This window comes from Bactrocera tryoni, unplaced genomic scaffold (assembly GCF_016617805.1).
Source record: "Bactrocera tryoni isolate S06 unplaced genomic scaffold, CSIRO_BtryS06_freeze2 scaffold_682, whole genome shotgun sequence".
Lineage (NCBI taxonomy): Eukaryota > Metazoa > Arthropoda > Insecta > Diptera > Tephritidae > Bactrocera > Bactrocera tryoni.
In genome coordinates, this window is record NW_024396348.1 from 17,826 (window position 1) to 39,294 (window position 21,469).

Genomic DNA, 21,469 nt, shown 5'->3' on the forward strand with positions numbered 1-21,469 from the left:
TGGGTGGGCAGCAACACTGACAATAATTGTACACGAGTTTTTGTTTAGTGTGTGTGGCGGTGCAAAACGATTTCTGTGGTGATTTTGGCTCCGGCACCTACCTCGGACCACCTGTAAACTCTAAATGACATCTTGTGAATATATAAGTCTTACTACTGTCTAAAATAGAAATGCTTTCGTTTGAGTATTTGTTAACTTAAGTCAAATATAGTATAAAGTAAAATATATTATTTTAGCCGGTCTAACCTTTCTCATATAAAATCATTCAATTTGTATAATATTTTATTCAGTCCCACTTTGCCACAGAAATATTTATACTTACTTGTGGTAAGTAGTTATAAAGATAGATTTGGTGTTCTATGTGCTATTTGTTACTAAGCGAATATTGGAACTCATTTTTTGAACATACCTGAAAGAAAGACAAAAATATGTACATAAATATTTGATTAAGATTTGGGCGGTATTTGTTCATATACGACTTCAAAAGCCTAAACAGAAACTGCTAATTATATTCTATGACATAATATGCTGACAATTAAAATTTAAATGCAGACAATTTTATATATTTGCTACTATTTATATTTAAGTGCTTTATGTATTACAATTTATAGCAAAAAATTTAACGAAATATGTATAATTATTTTAAATATATTCTAAGCTTTTATAATTTTTATTATCTTATTGAAGCGCAACACTCATTAGAGTAATCTTGATAATTCAGTTGGGAGCAAAAGTCGAATATATAGCTTTTTAATTGGAATTTTGAACAGTTCATTCACTGCGTCCAAAAAATGCAGACGCCAAAAGCACAGCGCGTGAAAGAAGAAATCAATTGCTTTATTGAATTGCTGCGACAAGGGTGAAGAGGAAGAAAAATGATGGTTGTAACCAAATGGAAGCCGAATAAGCTAGAATTGTTGAGCTCTTGCGGGCAGTTAAATTTTTCAAGCACAGTCAGCTGACTTCTGGCATTTTTGGCGGCTAACAGCTACAATAACAACAACTGTGTAAAAAAATAAACGAAAATATATGTACAGTACTTGTCCAAAAAATTACGAACGAAGAAAAAATATGCAGAGTTCCAACTTTAATCATTAATAAAAACATAAATATTTTGCGTATTTTAGAAAAAATTTATTTTTTATATACTATATACATTAAACTTAAATTATTATATTTTTGTATTGAGTCATATTCAATATTTTGTCGCCCTGCCCTTATTTTTTAACACAGCCTTTGTTCTATCAGGCAAGCTTTGAATGCATTTTTGTATCATGCTGTGTAATTCGACGTTATTTGTCCAGACATCTTCAATGTTTCGCTTTAAAATGTCAATTGTTGTGTTACTTCGTTCATAGACCTTTCGTTTAAGATATGCCCAACAGTTCTCGATTGGATTTAGGTCCGCAGAATTGCCAGGCCAAGGCAGGACTTCCAAATGCAATTCATTTAGGACATTCATGCTGTTTCTAGCTATATGGCATGGAGCCCCATCTTGCATAACGGTATATTCTTCTGGCGGAAAGTTAAGTTGGTGAACATAAGGCATCAACGTATCTTTAAGTACAAATATGTATTGAACAGATCGCATTGTGCCTTCAATGAATTGTAGGGGACCAGGACCTTCTGCAGAAATGCAGCCCCAAATCATCACTGAAGGCGGATGTTTTACCCTGGGAAGAACACAGGAGCTAGAATATCGTTCCTCCTTTCTTCTGCGAACGTAATTTGCTGTCTCAGTCACTGCTTCCAAACGACATTCATCGCTAAAGATAACCTTTAAAAAATGTTAAATACAATTCTAATGTGCTTACTATTGTTAGTTAAAAAAATAAAAAGGAAATAAATTAAAAAAATGTAAATATTTTAGAAACGTACCTTGCTCCAACATCTTGAATCATAATTTTTTGTGCAGCTGAGCCCACAAAACTCGACGTCGTCGCATCAAATCCGTTAATTTTGGCTTCTTCGCTGGTTTCCTGCATTTTAAGCCGTTTTCGTAAAATCTTCTGCGTAGAGTATGAAGAGATATCTTAACGCCAGCGCTTCTAATGTTTTGTAAAATACTTTGCGCTGACGCAGTTCTATTTTTTAGCACTTTTCTTACAATAAGGCGATCTTCCCTTCCACTTGTTACTCTCTTTCTCCCGCAGTTTGAGCGATTATTATCACTAATCATGTTCTCGTTAGGAACTTCAATAAGCTTTTTTTTATTTCAGCCACAGATGTTTTAGAAATACCAACAATTTTGGCAATTTCTGAGTAGCTCGCAGCTTTTTCTTTCAAAAGAGCTACAACTTTCATTTTCTTTTCTGATGAAGTGTCACTTTTCCTACCCATATCCTTTATAAAAACTTCAATTAAGAAACGAACGTGTTTTTGACAAAGATTTATTATTTTTGTACTTACCTTTTCTTTTAATATATTTATCTTTCTTTCGGCAATAAATTTCGACACTATTCTTAATTATTTAAAATTATAATTTACGAAAAATCAGCGTAAGTCGTTTCCGCACTTGGTAAAAAGTGAATGATCAAAATTGAAAAAGAGCACTGACGCCAAGAAAAGAGCAATATAACGGTAATCTTACTCAATATTTCACATTTTAGACATATCTATAAAAAAAAACAAACATATAGCTTACCATGTTTGCATAAGTTTTTGAAATAAAAGCGAATGGAGTTGCCACAATCGAATGAAATATTAAAAAGCGTTAAATTTTTGTTCTCGTTCGTAATTTTTTGGACAAGTACTGTACATACATACTCTCTATGTCGTGTTAAGCGTGCAAAGTTGCGGTCGCTTCGGTTTCGTGGCGAAAAGCTGAAGTCCAAAGTCGAAATAGCGGTGGTTTTTAGTTTTTCCCTTGTATTTGAAAATCGAGGGCAATAATATAATACATGTTCAGAGTCTTCTATATGCTCTGTACGCGTCGAACAGTTCGGAATAATGTCATTGTGGAATCTGAAAAGGAAGCTTCTAAAGCACCTATGTCCACTAAGTATTTGGGTCAGATAAAAGTCTAGGTCCCCATGTCGTCTGTCTATCCAAGAGTGGATGTCCGGTATAAGTCGGTGGGTCCAACGCCCTTTGGATGAAGAATTCCACCGCTCCTGCCACATTTTCATGCTTTTGTTTCTCTCCTCTGTCTTTGCCAATACTGTTTTAGGCGTTGATAGATGATATAAATGCTCGAGTTCATCTCCCTGGATGTCAATGGGCGGCATGCTGGCTAATACTTCAGTAGCGTCGGTCGACGTAATCCGGAAAACACTTATTACTCGAATTATTTGTTTAGCATACGCTTTTATATTCATTGCCTGTATCCATACTGGTGCTGCGCTCATCCGCATATACATATGTGTGCAAGTGACGGTGGCAGCGTTTTCGTTACAGGCACAGAAAATGTAGATACTGTTATGTGAAAGAGACTCCAGCACACAGGCATATGTAAGGATGTGCTTATAACGAGGAAGTGCAAGCTTCGTCGGAACAAGTGAAGCAAATATTTTTGTTGTTTTTTTCCAATTTTAAGGGCACTCTTTTTTCAACGATATAAGTGTGCCGTTGCTGCTCCAATTACTATGCTATTTTTTCATTTATCTGCAAAAGCATGTTTTGCCACTTTATAACAAAAATCGACTGCTGTGTGTGCTGTATGCATTAAAGAGGCACATTTTACTAGCTCAACGTAACATATAGTACTTCTACAACGCAACGCAGGAAGATGACAGTGCTCGCCTTTCAGCTCGTAAAATGCCTAAATACCTTGGAGACGCATGAAATGGTCAAGTCAGTTTGTTGCAAAAATATATAAAACTATTATCATATACTAGTTAGAAAAACAGTTATCAGAAGGCAGTACTATGTTGTATTTTGATGATGATGATTATTTAGAAGTTACTCCTTCTACATATGCTCTGAACAAAGTTTCTTTCAGTTTCGTAACTCACAAATAAAATAATATAAACGGATAAGTTGTATAGTTAAATAAATTTTCTCATGAAAACTTAGAAAATATCTTACGCGAGCTGCTCCACTAGTGATCCGTTTTCAATTAATAAAATTTCTGATGTAGGCTATATATATAGGAGCAATTTGTTAAAAATTCTCCAAGCAAGGAAAAATGTTAAATATATGTTGTATATAAATTTTTAAAATTCTATGTTTTGTAAAAGAAAATCAAATTAAAAACACTGTAACGCCCTAACCAAATGTATAATGATATGTAAAGAAAAAAAAAATGAGGACAACAATAGCTGAGCACTAAGAGGAAGTAAGCATAGCACAGCGCCGCGCCACCGGAAAATATTCAATCATAATTAAATTTTTTTATTTCACTTTTTTGTTTTCATAATTTTTTTGTATACACAATATGCAAGTAATATTTTTATAACAAATAATAGTTTTTATTAAATAATATTTTTGTAACAAATAATAGTTTCATTAAGTAGTATTTTTTGTAACAAGTAATAATTGGAGGATGAGGTCATGTGTAGAAGTTCCCGCAAGTGAGGAAAGTTCTCTGATCGCCATTCACTTGGGAGTGGCCAGAAACGATTCTTTTACATATGACTCAAGCAGCTCACGACTTCCGGTCTTTGACCAAGTATCCTCTGGGTAGCCTAAGAACATCCGTTCGAAGGTGAGCTAAAGTGAGAAGGCGAAACATCCCCTGCATAGGGTTGTGCGCTGGGTTTGGGACCCGCCACGTAAAAAGCTAAAGTGAGAAGGCGAAACATCCCCTGCATAGGGTTGTGCGCTGGGTTTGGGACCCGCCACGTAAAAAGCCTACCCCAATGAAAAACGACAAACAGCCTCGGAAAATACGACGACATTGACATAGTTCAGCGAATTAAAAGACAGCGGCTACGCTGGCTAGGTCATGCTGTCCGAATGGACGAAAACACTCCAGCTATGAAAGTATTCGACGCTGTACCCGACAGGGGAAGCAGAGGAAGAGGAAGACCTCCACTCCGTTGGAAGGACCAAGTGGAGAAGGACCTGGCTTCGCTTGGAATATCCAATTGGCGCCACGTAGCGAAAAGGAGAAACGACTGGCGCGCTGTTGTTAACTCGGCTATAATCGCGTAAGCGGTGTCTACGCCAATTAAGAAGAAGAAGAAGAATAGTTTTATTAAATAGTATTTCTGGTAACACAAGGAACTAGAACCTTACGAGTAGGATGACGAAATCAGAGTGACGTGACGAATGCGATTTAACAAATGGTGCCGCTTAATGTGCGGGACCGCTTTCAATGGCGAATGTTGCATTCGATGCTTTTGCTGACAAAAGTCTCCAATGAAACATTAGGATATGTCACTTGCATTTGCTCATAAACATTTATTTTTATGTTTTTATACACATACCTTTAACAGGACATATTAATTTACACGAAGTTGTTAACAACCAGAAGGTAACGTACAAACCCCATTAAATTAATATATATATATGGGGTATTCCATAGCAAATCGACCACTTTTGAACCCAACCCCTTTAGATTTTGGTGAAACTTATCCATCCTTTTCTACCCTTTGAAAAACATTTTTGAGAATTTTTTCAAAATTTTTTGTCCAACTTCAAAAAAAGTTATGAATTTTTCAAAAAAAGGCTTTTTTTATTTTCAAATAGCCATAACTTTTGTAGAAATTGACTTTTGGGGACCTTTTTTTTTAATTTTTGTTTTTGAATGAACTTTTCGAAAAAATACACGAAAAAAATTTAACACGATCAATTATATAAAATAATCGGTTTTTTTTAAGTAAAATCGTAATTTTTTGGAAGTTCACCATTTTTTGAAAGTTCGCCATTTTTTTTTTCCTAAAAACAAACTTCAATTAATTTGACAACTATCCCTGCTAATCCCGGAGTGACCAATTTTTTTTAAATATTTTTTTTTATTTTATTTATTTAAAAAAAATTGTTAAATTTTCAAAACTGAAAAAAATAAAAAAATATAAAAAAAAGAAATGTGGTGTCGTGGGACACCAGGTAGGAACGAAGCTACTTCGGATTAGGGATAGGAAAGTCGACTCTGACTTTAGTCAAAAATCCATCTTTTAATAGAAAGAATCGACTTTTCTGGATCGATTAAAGCCTGTCTTGAATCGATTAAAAACGACTTTTACTCGATGGCTTCGACAATTGACGGAATTAAGATAAGACCTGCACCAAGTAACTATAATCGGAAACAAAATCCTAATCCGTTCACTGTGTGGGAAAGTATGAAATTTGAATATCCGCATCTATGGAATTTAGCTAAAAAGTACTTGCCAATAGTTGCAACGTCTGTACCCTGTGAGCGATTATTTTCACATGCAGGACTTATCGCAAATCAGTTGAGGAGTCGCTCCGCTCGCGCTTCCCTACTTCGGATAATGTAAAATCGATACAATTTGCCAAAAAAATTGTGCTTAATTTTATGTAGGTTGTCTTGATTTTTTTTTGAGCATAAAACAAAAAAACACATAGCATTAACCAGAGAACGTAAAAGAATAGAGAAGGTTCACGATTAGGGATATTTCACGTTTGGGATATTACCTGTTTTGGATGAGCGTGTTTCACCATACAACAGAAAAATTATTACCGTGTTTCACCACATTTAACATGAGGGGACACGAAAAGAGCAGAGTTGAGCATTTTCAGTGTTAAATTAGAAAAATAATGATAATTCCGATGTTAAGGAATGTACGCTTACAGATTCGCATATTTAGTATGCGCAAACGACGCTGCATATAATTTATACATACATATGTATATTTGTCATGAAAGCACATACATACATAAGTATGTACATATGTATATATTTTAAAATTGAGCTATTTTATGATGAATTCCATAAAATCTTTGCAAATACATATATAATTGAATAAGATTTGTATTACTACGTAATTATGCATTTTATATAGGTTTGGTACGACATACATATATGTATTTACATATGTATGTACATTAGGGGTGTCCTTATTTGTAAGGGGAAATTTCAAAATGTTTATATTACAGTTACCCGGCCAGAATTTGGTTCCTTTATGTATATAAAGTAAACAGTTAAAATTTGGGATCAATACAATAACATTTAGTGGGCCCGGAAGCCACCTGAAAAATTTAATAGGTCAGTATGGGCAAATATTGTACATTTTTATTTTTTTTTCAAACATATTACATATTTAAATTTATATTTTACATTAAATCAATTTTTTTGTATGATTTGTATTTTTTGCGATACGATTCAACAATTTGGAGTACCAATTGCTTTTCCTCTTTATCATTCGTTAAAATTTTGTTGAAGTCTTGCAAAAACTTTATTCCTCTTTTAGCGGGATTATTAACAACTTGTAAGTTGCGGCAAAAAGTCCAATTATTTTCGAAATCTCCACGCCCAAAAAGGCTGAAGATAACCCAATATTATTGAAAAAAATTGTCTTTTCTGAAGCAAAATCGCTAAGGTCGTAAGTTCGAAAATCTGTCAATTTTGAGTTTCTTCGGCTATTTTTTAAATGAACAACTGGTTCCTTGCTTTTTAATTGTTTTATCATTTTACATTTTTCTGTGTGGGTAACTGATAAGTCAAAAAATGATAACGCTACTGTTTCTTCGGCGATGTACCATAAGTGGTTAGACATTTTTTTAAAAATAGCTTCTGAAATTGTTGAATCTGTATCTATATAATTTAGAGCGTCTTTAATAAAGAAAAGATCTTGATTAGGTGCTGAATTCGCATTTGTACTTCGGAACCAACTTTTGATGTACATTTTAACAATGAAAATACAAATATCGCGGATGCCACTCAATTCCCTGGTTGTAAGTTTAGACTGATCACGTAATAAATATATTTTGAGACAATAGATTGCTTTTGCCCTCCACCGTGCGTTGCTGGTTGCACCTGGAGCACATAAATTAAAGCAATCTGCATCAAGGAAAGTTAAAGCAAGTTGTAGCATTTCTTTGTAGTCATCGCGGCGATGCGATTTTTTAATTGGTCATGCAAGAAGCGTCCCGTTCCACTTGGCTTATTTTTGATGCCACTAATTTATCATCAACTAGTGTTGACAAACACAAGGTTTTCTTAAGATTTGGCCAGGCCTTCACAAATCGTTCAAACAAGAGTATTTATGGAGCTAAGTTTGACATCATCTTTGATTCAAAAACGTTGCGCAAAATAATTTCCTACATATGATGGCAGGTGCATGAGATTGCGTTGCAGTTTTTTTTCCAAAAGGACTGCGGCTCCATTTTTAACACCAGTATTGACAGCAGTTGTATCATAAGATATGCCTTTAACAAGTTCAACAATGTTCCAATCGACTAATCTCTGATAAACAGTTTCAGCAATATTTGCACCAGTCGACGACTGTATCTTTGGTGCTCCAAGAAATTTCGATGTTCTATCGTAGCTAATTAAAACAGCAATTCTTTCCACTTTACTACGAACCTTTATATCTGTCATGAACTTCCCATCAAAATGAACAACTAGTGCTCCATTTGCATTGGCCTTGTTAAGTGTTTGAATAAATTAACATTAATAAAAGTGCATTGTCAACTATAGGGAACTCACCTTTTCTTTAAATTCAGTAGAAATATCTTTGAATTCTGCAGACCGATTTTGCATACGATGAATTGTTGATCGATTAATAACAAGTTCTTCCACACAATGACCCAATGCTTCAGCAGCGGCTACTAAAATTTGTACGGCCATACCATCTGACACTTTGGCATTGTCTTATGCTGCTAACAATCGTGCTGTTATGATACTTTTAGTGCCTCGTCGCTTTTTACACTCAGTTTGCAAAAAATTTTTTTCCAACGGAATTACTACATTTTCATTTCCAGCTTCCACATTTTCATTTCATTGCTTTCCTCGATTATATTAGAACATTCAGAATTTTGTTCTTCATACCGCCTTTATCGTAATGCTGCTTTCTCCTGTCTTTCTTGTGCACGCACTTTACGATCGTACAAAACCTTATCAACACCCAACATGCAACCTGGCCGTCCTTTTTGACGTTGCATTTCAAGAAATTTCTTATCTTCTACTAACTTCATTTTTTCAAGCGTTTTAGCGGTGGCCATGTCAAATAAATCATCCAAACTTCCAACAACAACGACTTCTTCCTGTGAATTGGATCTCTTTTCTGGAACTGTTTTCAGGATTTGTTTCCAACTTTGGTACAGTTTCAATAACTTCTCAACACATTTATCTTCTTTTCTTATCGGTATTCGTGCTTGTTCCCAAAATATTTGTGCTGCTTTGATAACAAGTTTTGCGCTTTCCTTTGCTGAAAGATCTACAAATCTCATATTGTAAAACAAACCTGCCGATTAGATGGAAGTTTTGCACCTGTAATTTGATGCATTGTGTATCCAATCAAACTAACTTTTCTTAAATTGGCAACTGACATTCGTGTTGCTAAAATATACATATACGTTTTTTTTCTATACTTCACTTTTTACACTTTAAACACAACCGCCCACCGATTCAATTCAAACAATTTTAAAGTATTTATTAAACCAAATAATTATTCTTCAAAATAATTGTTATTTCTTGCTTGTGAACGCTTACAATTATATTTACTTATTAATATATTAATATATATACAATATGAACAATAACCTCTTACATGCTTTTGGAAATATTTCACAGCGGAAATGTCCCGTTATGAGCAGTTACGATTTTGAATTTTTCAGCTGGCTTCCGGGTCCACTAAATGTTATCGCATTGACCCCAAACTTTTACCGTTTTATCTAAATACATAAAGGAACCGATTTCTGGCCGGGAATATATAGAAAACCGATGTTTGAAAATAAGGACACCCCTAATGTACATATATACTTAAATAAATATTTGCTTTGGTCATTAAACTTTTCGATATCATGTTAAAAGACCAAGCGGTCGCACATTTGCCCATATATACATAATTATGTGTGCAAGTTAATACCACCAGTTCACATTACATGAACATATTCTTTATCTGTCATAAATATGTAACATGACACATACGACCCATATGGTACGTATTGAAACATTATGTGTACTTTGCTTATACTGTCCAACTTAGGTGGAACCAAAATATAATTCATAGATTGTAAGATGAATCTTTCCACTTGTAACATATGTCATATCTCCTAGAATGTAAGATAAATATTTGTATCTAGACTTAAGCAAAATACGGTATATAAGAAAACATAATAAAGAAAACGGGGCAGTTGACCACAGGGAGTTGCCCACGGGAGTTGCCCGTAGCTGCTTACAGAACTAAACAGAGTTTTTAATTGGCGATCCTGCCAGGAGGTGAAATAATCTCTGGCGGACCAAAATGTAACAATAAATTTCGGCGGTAACCATTTAAGGGGACAAAAAATCCCCGTGTTACCGTTTGAAAAACAATCAAGTATCCTCAATTGAGGAGAAAAGTAAAAAAAAGTTCAAAAAACGCAAACAAGTATCGCGAAGTCGACTCAAAGCGTACGGTGGTAATTAGAAGCGCGCAAAGCAATTAACGGCAAAATAAAAATCGCTAAGAGACATAAGAAAAAATCTCAGCGCCACAATTGAAAAAAATTCGAGTGTTTGCCAACTGCCTATCGAACGCGCCACGTCTATACGGATTACGAGCGAAAAACAAGCTAAAGTACGCGTTACAACAATTGAAAATTTAAGTAAAATTGAGAAACAAAAAACTACAACAGTTTCACAAATAAAGTGATTTTAAAATGTGAATTGAAAAACCAAAAACTGAAAGTGAAAATTTTTGAAAATTTCAAACAAATAGAAGAAAGTGCGTGGATCTATAAACTATCCACATAAAAACAAATAAATAAATAAAATTCTGTAAATCAGAAATTTCACCAAAAAACTGATTTCATTTATACCTCGCACACGGCCGCCAACGTCGACCATTGCACAACCAACCGCCAAAATTCGACTTAAAAAGCAACAGCAGCAGCAAAGTCAACAATAGCCGCAACAGTAGTAACAGCAGCAACAGCAGCAATAGCAACAGTAACAACAGCAGCAGTAGAAACAGCAACATAAAATTAGTTGTAAGTAAGGCTTATACATATGTATTTATTAATTAAATTAAGTATAAAAATTGTTTATTGTGAGTATTAATTTGCTTCATGAAACTCACAAATATATATAAAAAAAAAAAAACAAACAAAACCGAAAAATAAATTTAAAGGAAAAAAACTATAATTCTTTGGGAGCAGAGACTCCTGAAGTGCCTGCCGAAGATTTTTCCGGCAATATTTTATTAACAAAAAAAAAAAATATTTTGGGACAAAAAGGTCCTAAAACGCCAGCTGAAGATTCATACCAGCAGAGTAAAAAGAAGAATTATACAAAATATTGTAGAACGAAAATGTTCTACAACGCCAGCCGAAGTTCAGACCGGCAAAATAAAACAAAAAAATAATGGAAAAATATATAGAATAAATATAAATATATATATGTAAATCAAAATATAAAAATTCAAAATTTATATTACTTTGAACAAAAAGTCTTAAGCACCAGCCGAAGAAAGTACCGGCAATACTAAAAATAAAAAATACTTTAAAATTGTGGAACAAAAAAGTTCAACAATGCCAGCCGAAGATTTTATCGGTATAATAAAATAAAAAAGAATGGCGAAAAGCCAAATGGAATATAAAAATACTAAATTTAAAATACTTGGGACTAGAAAATCCTAAGACGCGAGTCGAAGATAATACCGACAATAAAATAAAAGAATATACTCCAAAAAAGGAGGTACTGATATTTTAAAAAAATAATTTCAATAATTGGGGTACTCACAAGCCATCTTAAAGCATCGTAAAATCGTAAAATTATAAATTTTTACACTTGCTTAAAAAAAAAATGTTGTTAGATTTCATACAAAAATGAGTTTACACATTTACAATTCTCAATGTTATGTTTTCGAATCGTTATAACTTATAACATTATGCGTCTTGAGAAAACCCTAAATGTAAAAGAAAAAATTGCTGAAATGTATTCAGGCAATAATACAATAAAAGATGTCATATATAAAAATACTTCCATCAAAAAATAATTAGAAGTCAAAAATAATATAAAATGTATCGAAAGTATATTTAAGAGTCAAATTTAAATACATTAAGATTTCAAAATAGTACTGTTCAAATTGATAAAATAGTCTATAGCCTCACGTACTACTATATATCCATTTGAATCGGGACGCTTCAATTTAGAGGTGGGGGAGTTAATACCACCAGTTCACATTACATGAACATATTCTTTATCTGTCATAAATATGTAACATGACACTTACGACCCATATGGTCCGTATTGAAACATTTAGGGAGTTCACAAGTCGTACTATTTGTCGAATTTGGTCTATTGCGCTATTGTAATACAACAGTTGTAAAAGTTTTGTTTTTGTTTCGCAAGTAAAATTTTAATATCACAATACAACTCTGAAAGGTATGTTTGCCTTGCAATTTGTGGATGCTATTCGATCAGCTGTTTCTATTTACATTCTGATTTTGTTAATTTGTCTGCAGGCTATTAGTTAAAATAATTAAAAACAAAAATGGAATCACCCCGAGATAATGACGTAAGTATTCTTGAATTAGAAGAAATATATGTAAACATGTATCACTAAATAACGTTTTTTAATTTTAGGTCAAAGCCAAGCGTATCCGTTGCAACCCAACCCGTAGATGGGCGGCAGCAGAAGAGAAGTCTCTAATTGAGTTTCTGTTGGAAAATCGGCAACTTGAGGTTTGTTTTTATTTCTTGAAATATTAAATTTAATAATTTGGAAACATATATTTAACAGAAGCCGTCCGCTCAAGCTTACTATAAGCAGTTCTGCATGGCAAAAAATCTAACCATGGAGTGGAAGCTTGTGCGTTCTAAAGTGCGGAACATGAGAGTGAGCTACAACAAAGCGAAGACATGGGAAGGCTCGACGGGAGCAGGTAGCATGGGTGGCGAAACTATTAAAAGTGGGTATTTTAGATGTTTCAGTTGCCAATTTATTTGAATAACCTATATTTTATTTAAGGTACTCTACTAAAAATGTGCATTTTTTTTTACGAGCTCGAAGACATTTTTGGGAGCAGAGTTAGTGAATGTGCCGCACCGAAGATACGATGACCGCTGAGTATTTGATTTTGAAGGTGCTGTAGAAACTCAGATAGCAGTATCGATTGAAGAACCGGAGAGCTCCCAAGGCCCAGATTGTGTGTTACATTTAAATGGTAACGAAAGTTCTGCCGAAATTAGTTGTACGCCAAGTACGAGCCGTAAGGGCATATACAGCAGAACGGGGGTTTCGGAAATAATGAAACTCCAAGCCGAAGTCATTAGTCATTGGCAGCAAGAGACAGGGAGTTAGTTATAAGGGAAAGAGAATTGGTGTTAAAAGAAAAGAATTTTGATTCGAAAGAAAGGAATTTTAAAAGCGAAGAAAAGCTGAAAGTTCTTGAGCTCGAAACGAAAGAGCGATTAGCTATGGAAGAGCTTAAGCTTAAATATAAACAATTATTTTTACGTAACTTAAATGATTTAAGGTAATATAGTGGCGAGCACAAATGAGTATATGTATAGTGACTTTTCTTACAATATTCGCAATGCTTTTCATGATAAATTTTTTCATAAATAAGCTCTGTAATAACGCTGCGATAGTCCGGAGTTTAAATATGTAAACATTTTAATTACATAAGGTGTTTGTCATATCTAAAACAACAAAATCTAATGTAATAATTTTTTATAAAAGTATAGCTGATTCTATAATATAAACCATACAAATAAAAGTTTCAAACTTTTTACGAAATTCACAAATATTTAATTGTGTAATTTATATTATAGAATGAGCTATACTTTTATAAAAAAATATTGAAAATAAATTAGTAAACGTAAGTTCCAAACAGTATTACATTGAATTTTGGTGTTTTAGATATGACGAACACTTACATATATACGATTTTATAAAATATATAAATGCTGCAATTTATAAAATAAATATTTGTTTACTTTTCTATAAAAGCTAAAAAACAAAAGAAAACAAACAATCCGACCAAAGTACGTATGTGCATATCTATATATATATATATATATATATATATCTAACCAAACAATTTAAATGAAATAAAATTTGTCTGATTTAGTGAAATTAATCGTTTATTTTTTGTAACATTTGAAAGCATAGCGTCATACCGAATTCTGTACAGGTAAAGTAGAGGGTAATACTAGTAGGTAAAGTTAATTTTTTTATTTCAATGAATATTTATATAGGTAAAAACGTTAAACAATAGGATGGTTTTGAATAAAGTTCAGTAGACTATGTCTAAGGTTTGTTGATGGTAATAAATTCACACTGGGTTCCACGCTGCTTTCATGATATTCGTTGTTGAAATTTATAAAAATGTTGTGCAAAATACAACAGACCATTATCCACTCATTACACGCTCTCTTGTTTTGGATAGTGTGCAATCTGAACTTGAGTTCTTTTAGACTTGAAAATTTTTCTTTCAAGGCCCCAAAACAATTTTCAATACGTACGTGGTATTTGGAAAAGTATTTATCGAAATTTTCTCTTTCTTCCCTGCTATATTCTGTACTATTTTGCCGAAACGGGGTTACTAAATATGGCTTTAATGGATATGCACTATCTCCAGCTATCCATTGCGAGGTTAACAAAAATCTATTGGGATGTTTTGAGAGCAAACATCCCGAGAACATTTTCGCATCATGAACACTTCCCGGGTAACCAAGTGTAAGTTGTCTTATGCGTAGCCGATGATCACAAATAACTTGAATTTTTACAGAATATTGGCGCTTACGGGAAAAAAATATTTCGTGATTCCTCACAGGTGCTTCGGCCAACTTAATTTCAGACCCATCAATGTATCCAACACACCCAGGCATTTCCTTTTCTGTTGCTGCAATAAGGAAATCAACGTCAAGAAGTGTGGCCGCAAGCCGATTTTCGCCTTGCGCTGTGGCGCGCCGCATTTTCGCTCGTATCTCGGGAACGGGTCGTCCTGCGGCCATGATCACTTATACCATTTCGGTAGTAAATGACGTGACAAATAACTTTTGTTTTATACATTTTGCCATGAGATGCGTATTTCAGGCGCTAGGTAGACAATTTCACGATTTTAGGCGAATTTCCTAAATTTCAAGGCCGGAGTTGGGGTTGAAGATGCAATCCGATCTCAAAACAAAAAGGTGCTTTGGAATCAGGAATTACTAAGGCAACTTTTCCGCACTATTAGAAATCCCGAATCGAAAAAAGTCCGGAATCGACCCACCCTAGTGATTATGGCTGTCTTCTTTCGATCTTCGTCGACGATTGGAATGTTGCAATAAGCTTTCTCCAACTCAAGAACAGAAAAAATTTCCTTCCCGTTTAAGTTATGCGTGTGTTTGACTGGGTAGCGATCACGAACTGTTTGAGCGTGTAAATGGCGATAATCTCCACACGGTCGCCAAAGTCCATCCTTTTTTGGAACCATTTTTAATGAACTAGCCCATTCAAATTCCCATCTTTATCATGAACTCAAATTCTTTCTTAGCGTTGTCGAGTTTCCCTTGATTTAAACGACGAGCGGGTGAATGAACTGGTTGTCCGTTGGTGATGATTTGATGACGAACAGCTGTTTTCGTTGCTTTTGTCTTGTCATAACAAGTCGGTGTCGTGAGATCTTTAAATTCAGTTAGCAGCTTTTTACATACATACGTTGTCGCTGTTGATTGAAAATACGGGCTCATAAATGATGAAATTAAAAACGCATTTTGTTTCGAGTTTGGTTACTGTGTCAATGAGATGGTTGCCTTTGACATAAGCCAGAAGGCCAAATTTGTCGAGAAAATCTGCACCCAAAGTGGTTTTGTGACGTCAGCCATTATGAAACTGAATGTGAATTCTCTTCGTAGTCCTAAGTCGATTGAAATTAGTTTGTTACCATATGTGCTGATGATTGATCCGTTGGCGGCGAATAATTCGATGTTTTGAGTTTTTCTTTAATTGATGATTTAAGTAGAATTGAACAATCTGCTCCTGTGTCGACTAAAAGTTTAAGATGAGTCTTACGATCGGTGGTAAAGGGACAGCGTGATTTTTGACTGCCCACTTCGCTGACCGTCGGAGTCGAAGCGGTCTTTCGTTTCCCTCCTTCTTGAATGCGCACGGTTGTGAACACTTCTTGGCAACATCGCCGAATCGATGATGATAATATTAATTCGGAAACTTGCTAGCTTGGCTTTGTGAACGACTGCGAGAACGTTGTTTGTTGTCGCGTGCTGGTGTTTGACTGCGGCCACGATTGAAATTCCAGCGTTTCGGAATTGTGCTTCCATTTGGATAAAAAGCAAATCAGGTTCTCATTTGCTAAAAACTGATGGTTTTCTCCCGATTTCATACACTACTCCGGAGACTCGATGCGCGCTGTTAGGAGTGGAGTAAATGATGGAGAATAGAGTTATCGGCTTGCACTCCTGCTCTCTGAGAGCATTCGTCAACAACTCGGTATAAGGGAACTGTGGGATGGCATTTATTGATATTGATATCATCGGCCTCAACAACCGCGCCGTTAGTTCAGCTTTCTCCAGACTGGACAAGGAAGCACAGAAAATGGGTCTGGCAGTGAACGAGTGCAAGACGAAATATCTCCTGTCATCAAAGAAACAGTCGTCGCACTCGCGACTTGGCTCTCACGTCACTGTTGACAGTCATAACTTTGAAGTTGTTGACAATTTCGTCTATTTAGGAACCAGTATTAACACCAACAACAATGTCAGCCTGGACAGAAACCGATGAGTCGACGTTACGAGTTTCGGCGAATATCGCATTCGATGGAACGATGAGCTGTTCGAGATATACGACGTCATTGACATAGTTCAGTGAATTAAAAGACAGCGGCTACGCTGGTTAGGTCCTGCTGCCCGAATGGACGAAAACACTCCAGCTCTGAAAGTATTCGACGCAGTACCCACCGGGGGAAGCAGAGGAAGAGGAAGACCTCCACTCCGTTGGAAGGACCAGGTGGAGAAGGACCTGGCTTCGCTTGGAATATCCAATTGGCGCCACGGAGCGAAAAAAAGAAACGAAAAATACCTTTAACAAATTGAAAGGTGAACTTTTAATTTATACTTCGCGTATTTTTCGAGTCTGTAAATTCTTTCTGTGAGTTGGCAAAACTGTTAGTGACATCAATGATAAATTTCACGTCAAAATATTCATTAGTATTTGAGAAACGCGTCGTTATGTGATGCTCTAAAAGTGATTTTTTACTATGTCCGAATTTATTGAGCAAAGAAGTGCGATAATGAACCATCTCATACTGCATTGGTTATTTGTTATCATTTCGCCACATTTTCAATTAATATCGTACTACAAACGCCACATTCGCCTGATTTACCTTCGTGTAACTTCTGTCTATTCAGCAAATTCACATGAGCACTACGAGGATACCGTTTTGTCTCAATTGAAGATGAAAAAGCTGAATTGAAGAAAGCTCTAGTGGCCATCAGGACGGAGGATTTTCCCAAGTGCTATGATGATTGGAAAATTCAACAGTTCGACAATCGGTAATATACTTAACTTTTGAACATTCTAGTTTAGTTCGCACTGCGAGATTAGTGATCATTACACCTTTAGCGAACACTATGCAATTTTGAAGAAGCCTTCAGACCAACCACTCTTCCCGACAATTCGTCGTCGGCTAACAAAGCTGCTTCCTCTTTTGTGAGCTGTATCAAGTCTCCATGCGACGCTTCAATGTCCAAGCTATCTCGACACAAATACCATTCACCAGTGTATTGGTGGAACGAGACAATCGCAAGATTACCTAAAGAATTCTAGCAAGCAAGGCGCTTGTACCAAAGGTCACGTGGTACATCTGAATACACCACTCTCCAAAAGCACTTTCAGGCAAACGAAAATTACTAAAACAGTTTATTAAAAAAGTAAGCAGGATTGTTTCGTTAAACTGTGCGGCGATGTCGAAAACAACGCTTGGGGACTCGCATATAAAACGGTAATGGGAAAACAGGACCCTTCCCTATCCGACCCCACTCCATCACGAGATCGTGAGAGTATCACAAACCCAGGTTATACCGGCTGTTTCGAATGAAGAAGCCCGAAAAGCATGCAATCGGTTAAAACCATATAAAGCCCCGGGAGCAAATGGAATTCCGAATATAGCGCTAAAAACAGCGATTGTTAGAAACATATACAATGTATAATAAATATACGTGTCCATTCAAAAAGGCCGGTTTTCCACCATATGAAGAAGGCAATATTTGATATTACTGCCAAAACCTAATAATCCAATGACTGACCCGTTCCACTTCTGGCCTCTCTGCATGCTAAGATCCCACAGAGTTAGTTCTAGAGTGGATCATATATACCAACAGCTAAATAAAGTAATCAACGATGCCAATTCGGATTCAGGAAGGCAATATCCACAACCGCAGCGGTAAAACACCAAGTAAACACCCTTGCTAGAGGGGGGCTATAAGTGGGGAAAAGATGCAAAAGAGGCACAATAAGAGAGAAACTGTGGGATTATAATCTTGTGGATGCAAAGAATGCATTTAACTCGGCATCACCAGCACCAGGCGTATATATATTGCGTGCACAAAAAAGCTTCTATGAAAATAACTTTGAGCTACAACATAAACAAAAGATCTACAAAAATACATAAATCATTCGTGGATTACCCCAGAGATCTGTACACTTGGATACACTTCACTCTGGAACATCATGTATGATGAAGTACTGCGATTCAAAAGTACCCAAAAACTTTCACGTCATTGGGTTCGGAGGCTATATCGCTATTCTTAACAAAACCCACACACGATATAGTTACAATAACCAACAATAGAATAGCGTTAATAAGCGATTGGCTCGAAACTAACTGAAACTGACTGAACCTAGCAGAGAGCAAGACCGAAGCGGTATTTGTTGCTGGCAGAAAAGTCCGTGAAGTTACCATGTTCAACAGTAATGGTGTAAGCAAGACTACACAATCAGCAATTAAATACTTGGGAATTATTTTTAAGAGACCATAAACCACTGCCACAACGTTGAAATATGGCTAAATAGATCGCACGGTTAAACAAATTTCCACCTAACTCAAATCTTGTTGTTTTTTTAACGGTATATCAATCCCCGATAGGATGGCAACGGCTATCCAGGTTGTCGTCGACGTCATCTAGCGGGAGGCCCAGGAAACGTGCTGTTTTCGGCAGGGTCGGACCTATGGGAAAGGAGGTGTTAGATGAGTGGGGTTGGCAGGGCATGCAAGGGGGGGGGGGCACTGTCATGCGGAGACTCATTGCATGCATGTTATATATTGAATATGTCTGAGCCTATTCTGGGCAGAGTGGGAGCTATGTTGCCTGTTTGAGCTCCTGGGGACCATGGAGGTCCTCTGTTAGCCACTCGGGGTGAGTGACGTCGCAGTGCGCGAACTGTGTGCAGATTGCACAGCCGTGGAGGCTAGTGTCGCAATATTGCGTCGGCAACATGGGGCCACGTAACTCGTGGTCCGCTCCCAAAGGGTCTTAAGCAGATCTTAAGATACCTCCATCCATTGCATGTATTACACCTGACCGAGGTGAAGTTTGGATGGATCCTTTTAACCCAAATTCCTCCGGGCCCGGGCTGGACTGAATGCCAGCACGAGTCAGGAGGATATGGAGCAACTTTGCTGCAAGGCATTGCTCTAATGACGACAAACAAATATTAACACTTACCGATCCAAACGGGGTTAGATCGCCGAAAAAACAGACCGTGGTCGGATAAATTCCGGTGCATAGAACCGGCTGTCATGGAAACTCAAATCCTCACAAAACATGGCTGCTTCTGGGCATATCTGAAACGATTCGGGCACGAAAATAACGATATATGTATGTGATTATGCGGAGGTGCGACTGTCGAAAATGTGGAACACACATTCTTCTATTGCCCGAAATATAACCATGAGAGGCAACATTAAAAAATGCGTTCGGTATAGACCCAACTCCCAATAACTTTGGCAAACCAAATGGTCGAATCCATTAGAGAAGTGGAAAGCTGCTTTGCGAAGTTGCAGCTAAAGTTATGAAATCTCAAAGTGCCAGCGAACAGTGGCAGAGGAGAGAGCTTTAAATGCTGTGACAGAACAACTACGAATCAAACACACCAACATAAACGTGACAGGAAGGGTTGGCGACCAAAAACAATGTACGAGGCGGAGTTATTATCAGACCAAAACAGAGGAATTTTGCCAAGTAAATGCAACTTATAATTTAGACCATTTTGACCACCACGTACATATGACTATCACTTAACCACCCTCCCGGAAGCATGTACCCTTGACGGTGGTACCGGGAGTGACGGTGTACAGGACGGTAGGGGTTTAGTTCCGGATTAAGTTTCACACTGACAGGCTACCGATGCTTTGTCCGCGTAAAAAAAACATTTTTTTAATATATTTGAATGTAGCTATCTACATAGTATGTATATTTGATTAGTGTACTGCATGTGTTCTTATAACCGTGAGTATTACATATTTATTATCTTACATACATATATCGTTTAATATTCTTAATATGTAGTATAATAGAAATACTAAATGTATTGCTGTACTCCGACTAAATGGAGCCCTTTACTACAAACGCATCCGTTCATTTTTGAACGAAAAATTAATTTTATTTTTTTTATTTTGGCAAAAAACAAAAAAATGATTTTTTGTTATAATAACGACTATTTGTGATACGTGTTTTTTTGCTAAAAAATAATGTTTATTTATGATTTATTATAAAAATAATAAAATTAATCACTACCGGAGATAATCGTAAAACTGAACGAATAATCATTATTACGGTATTTCTTAAACAAAACTTATAATGACTATGGTTTATGATACATACATACATATACATACAAGTTGCCGCTGACTTATAATTTTTTTGATATTTTAATTTAAATTTGGCTAAATGAGATAAGCCTAATGCTACTACCTCAACACTCCAATTCACCATACACACAGAACCCACATACCACAGGACCCACACATCAACACCACCCGCACGCGAGAGCACCTCACATCAACACACACAATCACACACCACACTGGGTACCACTCCACAAAAAAGTCAGCATCTCAACAGTTCAGTGCTTATTCGTCTGCATTTGAACATGCACGTCACAACAGTCGCTTTCTCGACCGCCGCCACCCGCTGTCGGTGTTACGCTATTACGCTAACAATTTTCACAGTTTATTATACACGTTGTTACATTTACATTTATATACGCGGATTTGCACAACATAAATAAAAACCTAAATTTTTGAATTCAAATATCCTTATTACCAACCGAAAAGGGGAGAAGGACTCTAGCTTGTTTATATCTGTGTTTTTTAGAGTCCACGTTTCCATCGCATAGAGAAGCACTGACCAAACGTATAATATATGTTTTTGTATTTGAGAAAAGTTGTTGGCGCAAATTCGATTTTATTT

At 36.0% G+C, this 21,469-nt stretch overlaps 1 protein-coding gene across 1 annotated transcript; it reads left to right on the forward strand.

The window, feature by feature from the left end:
- Positions 1 to 12,466: 12,466 nt before the first annotated feature.
- Positions 12,467 to 13,114, forward strand: LOC120781374. The gene is made up of 4 exons (XM_040113577.1): positions 12,467 to 12,569; positions 12,638 to 12,736; positions 12,795 to 12,963; positions 13,023 to 13,114. Exons 1-4 carry the CDS (start codon positions 12,546 to 12,548, stop codon positions 13,112 to 13,114), a joined length of 384 nt encoding a protein of 127 aa, XP_039969511.1. The 5' UTR covers positions 12,467 to 12,545.
- Positions 13,115 to 21,469: the final 8,355 nt, after the last annotated feature.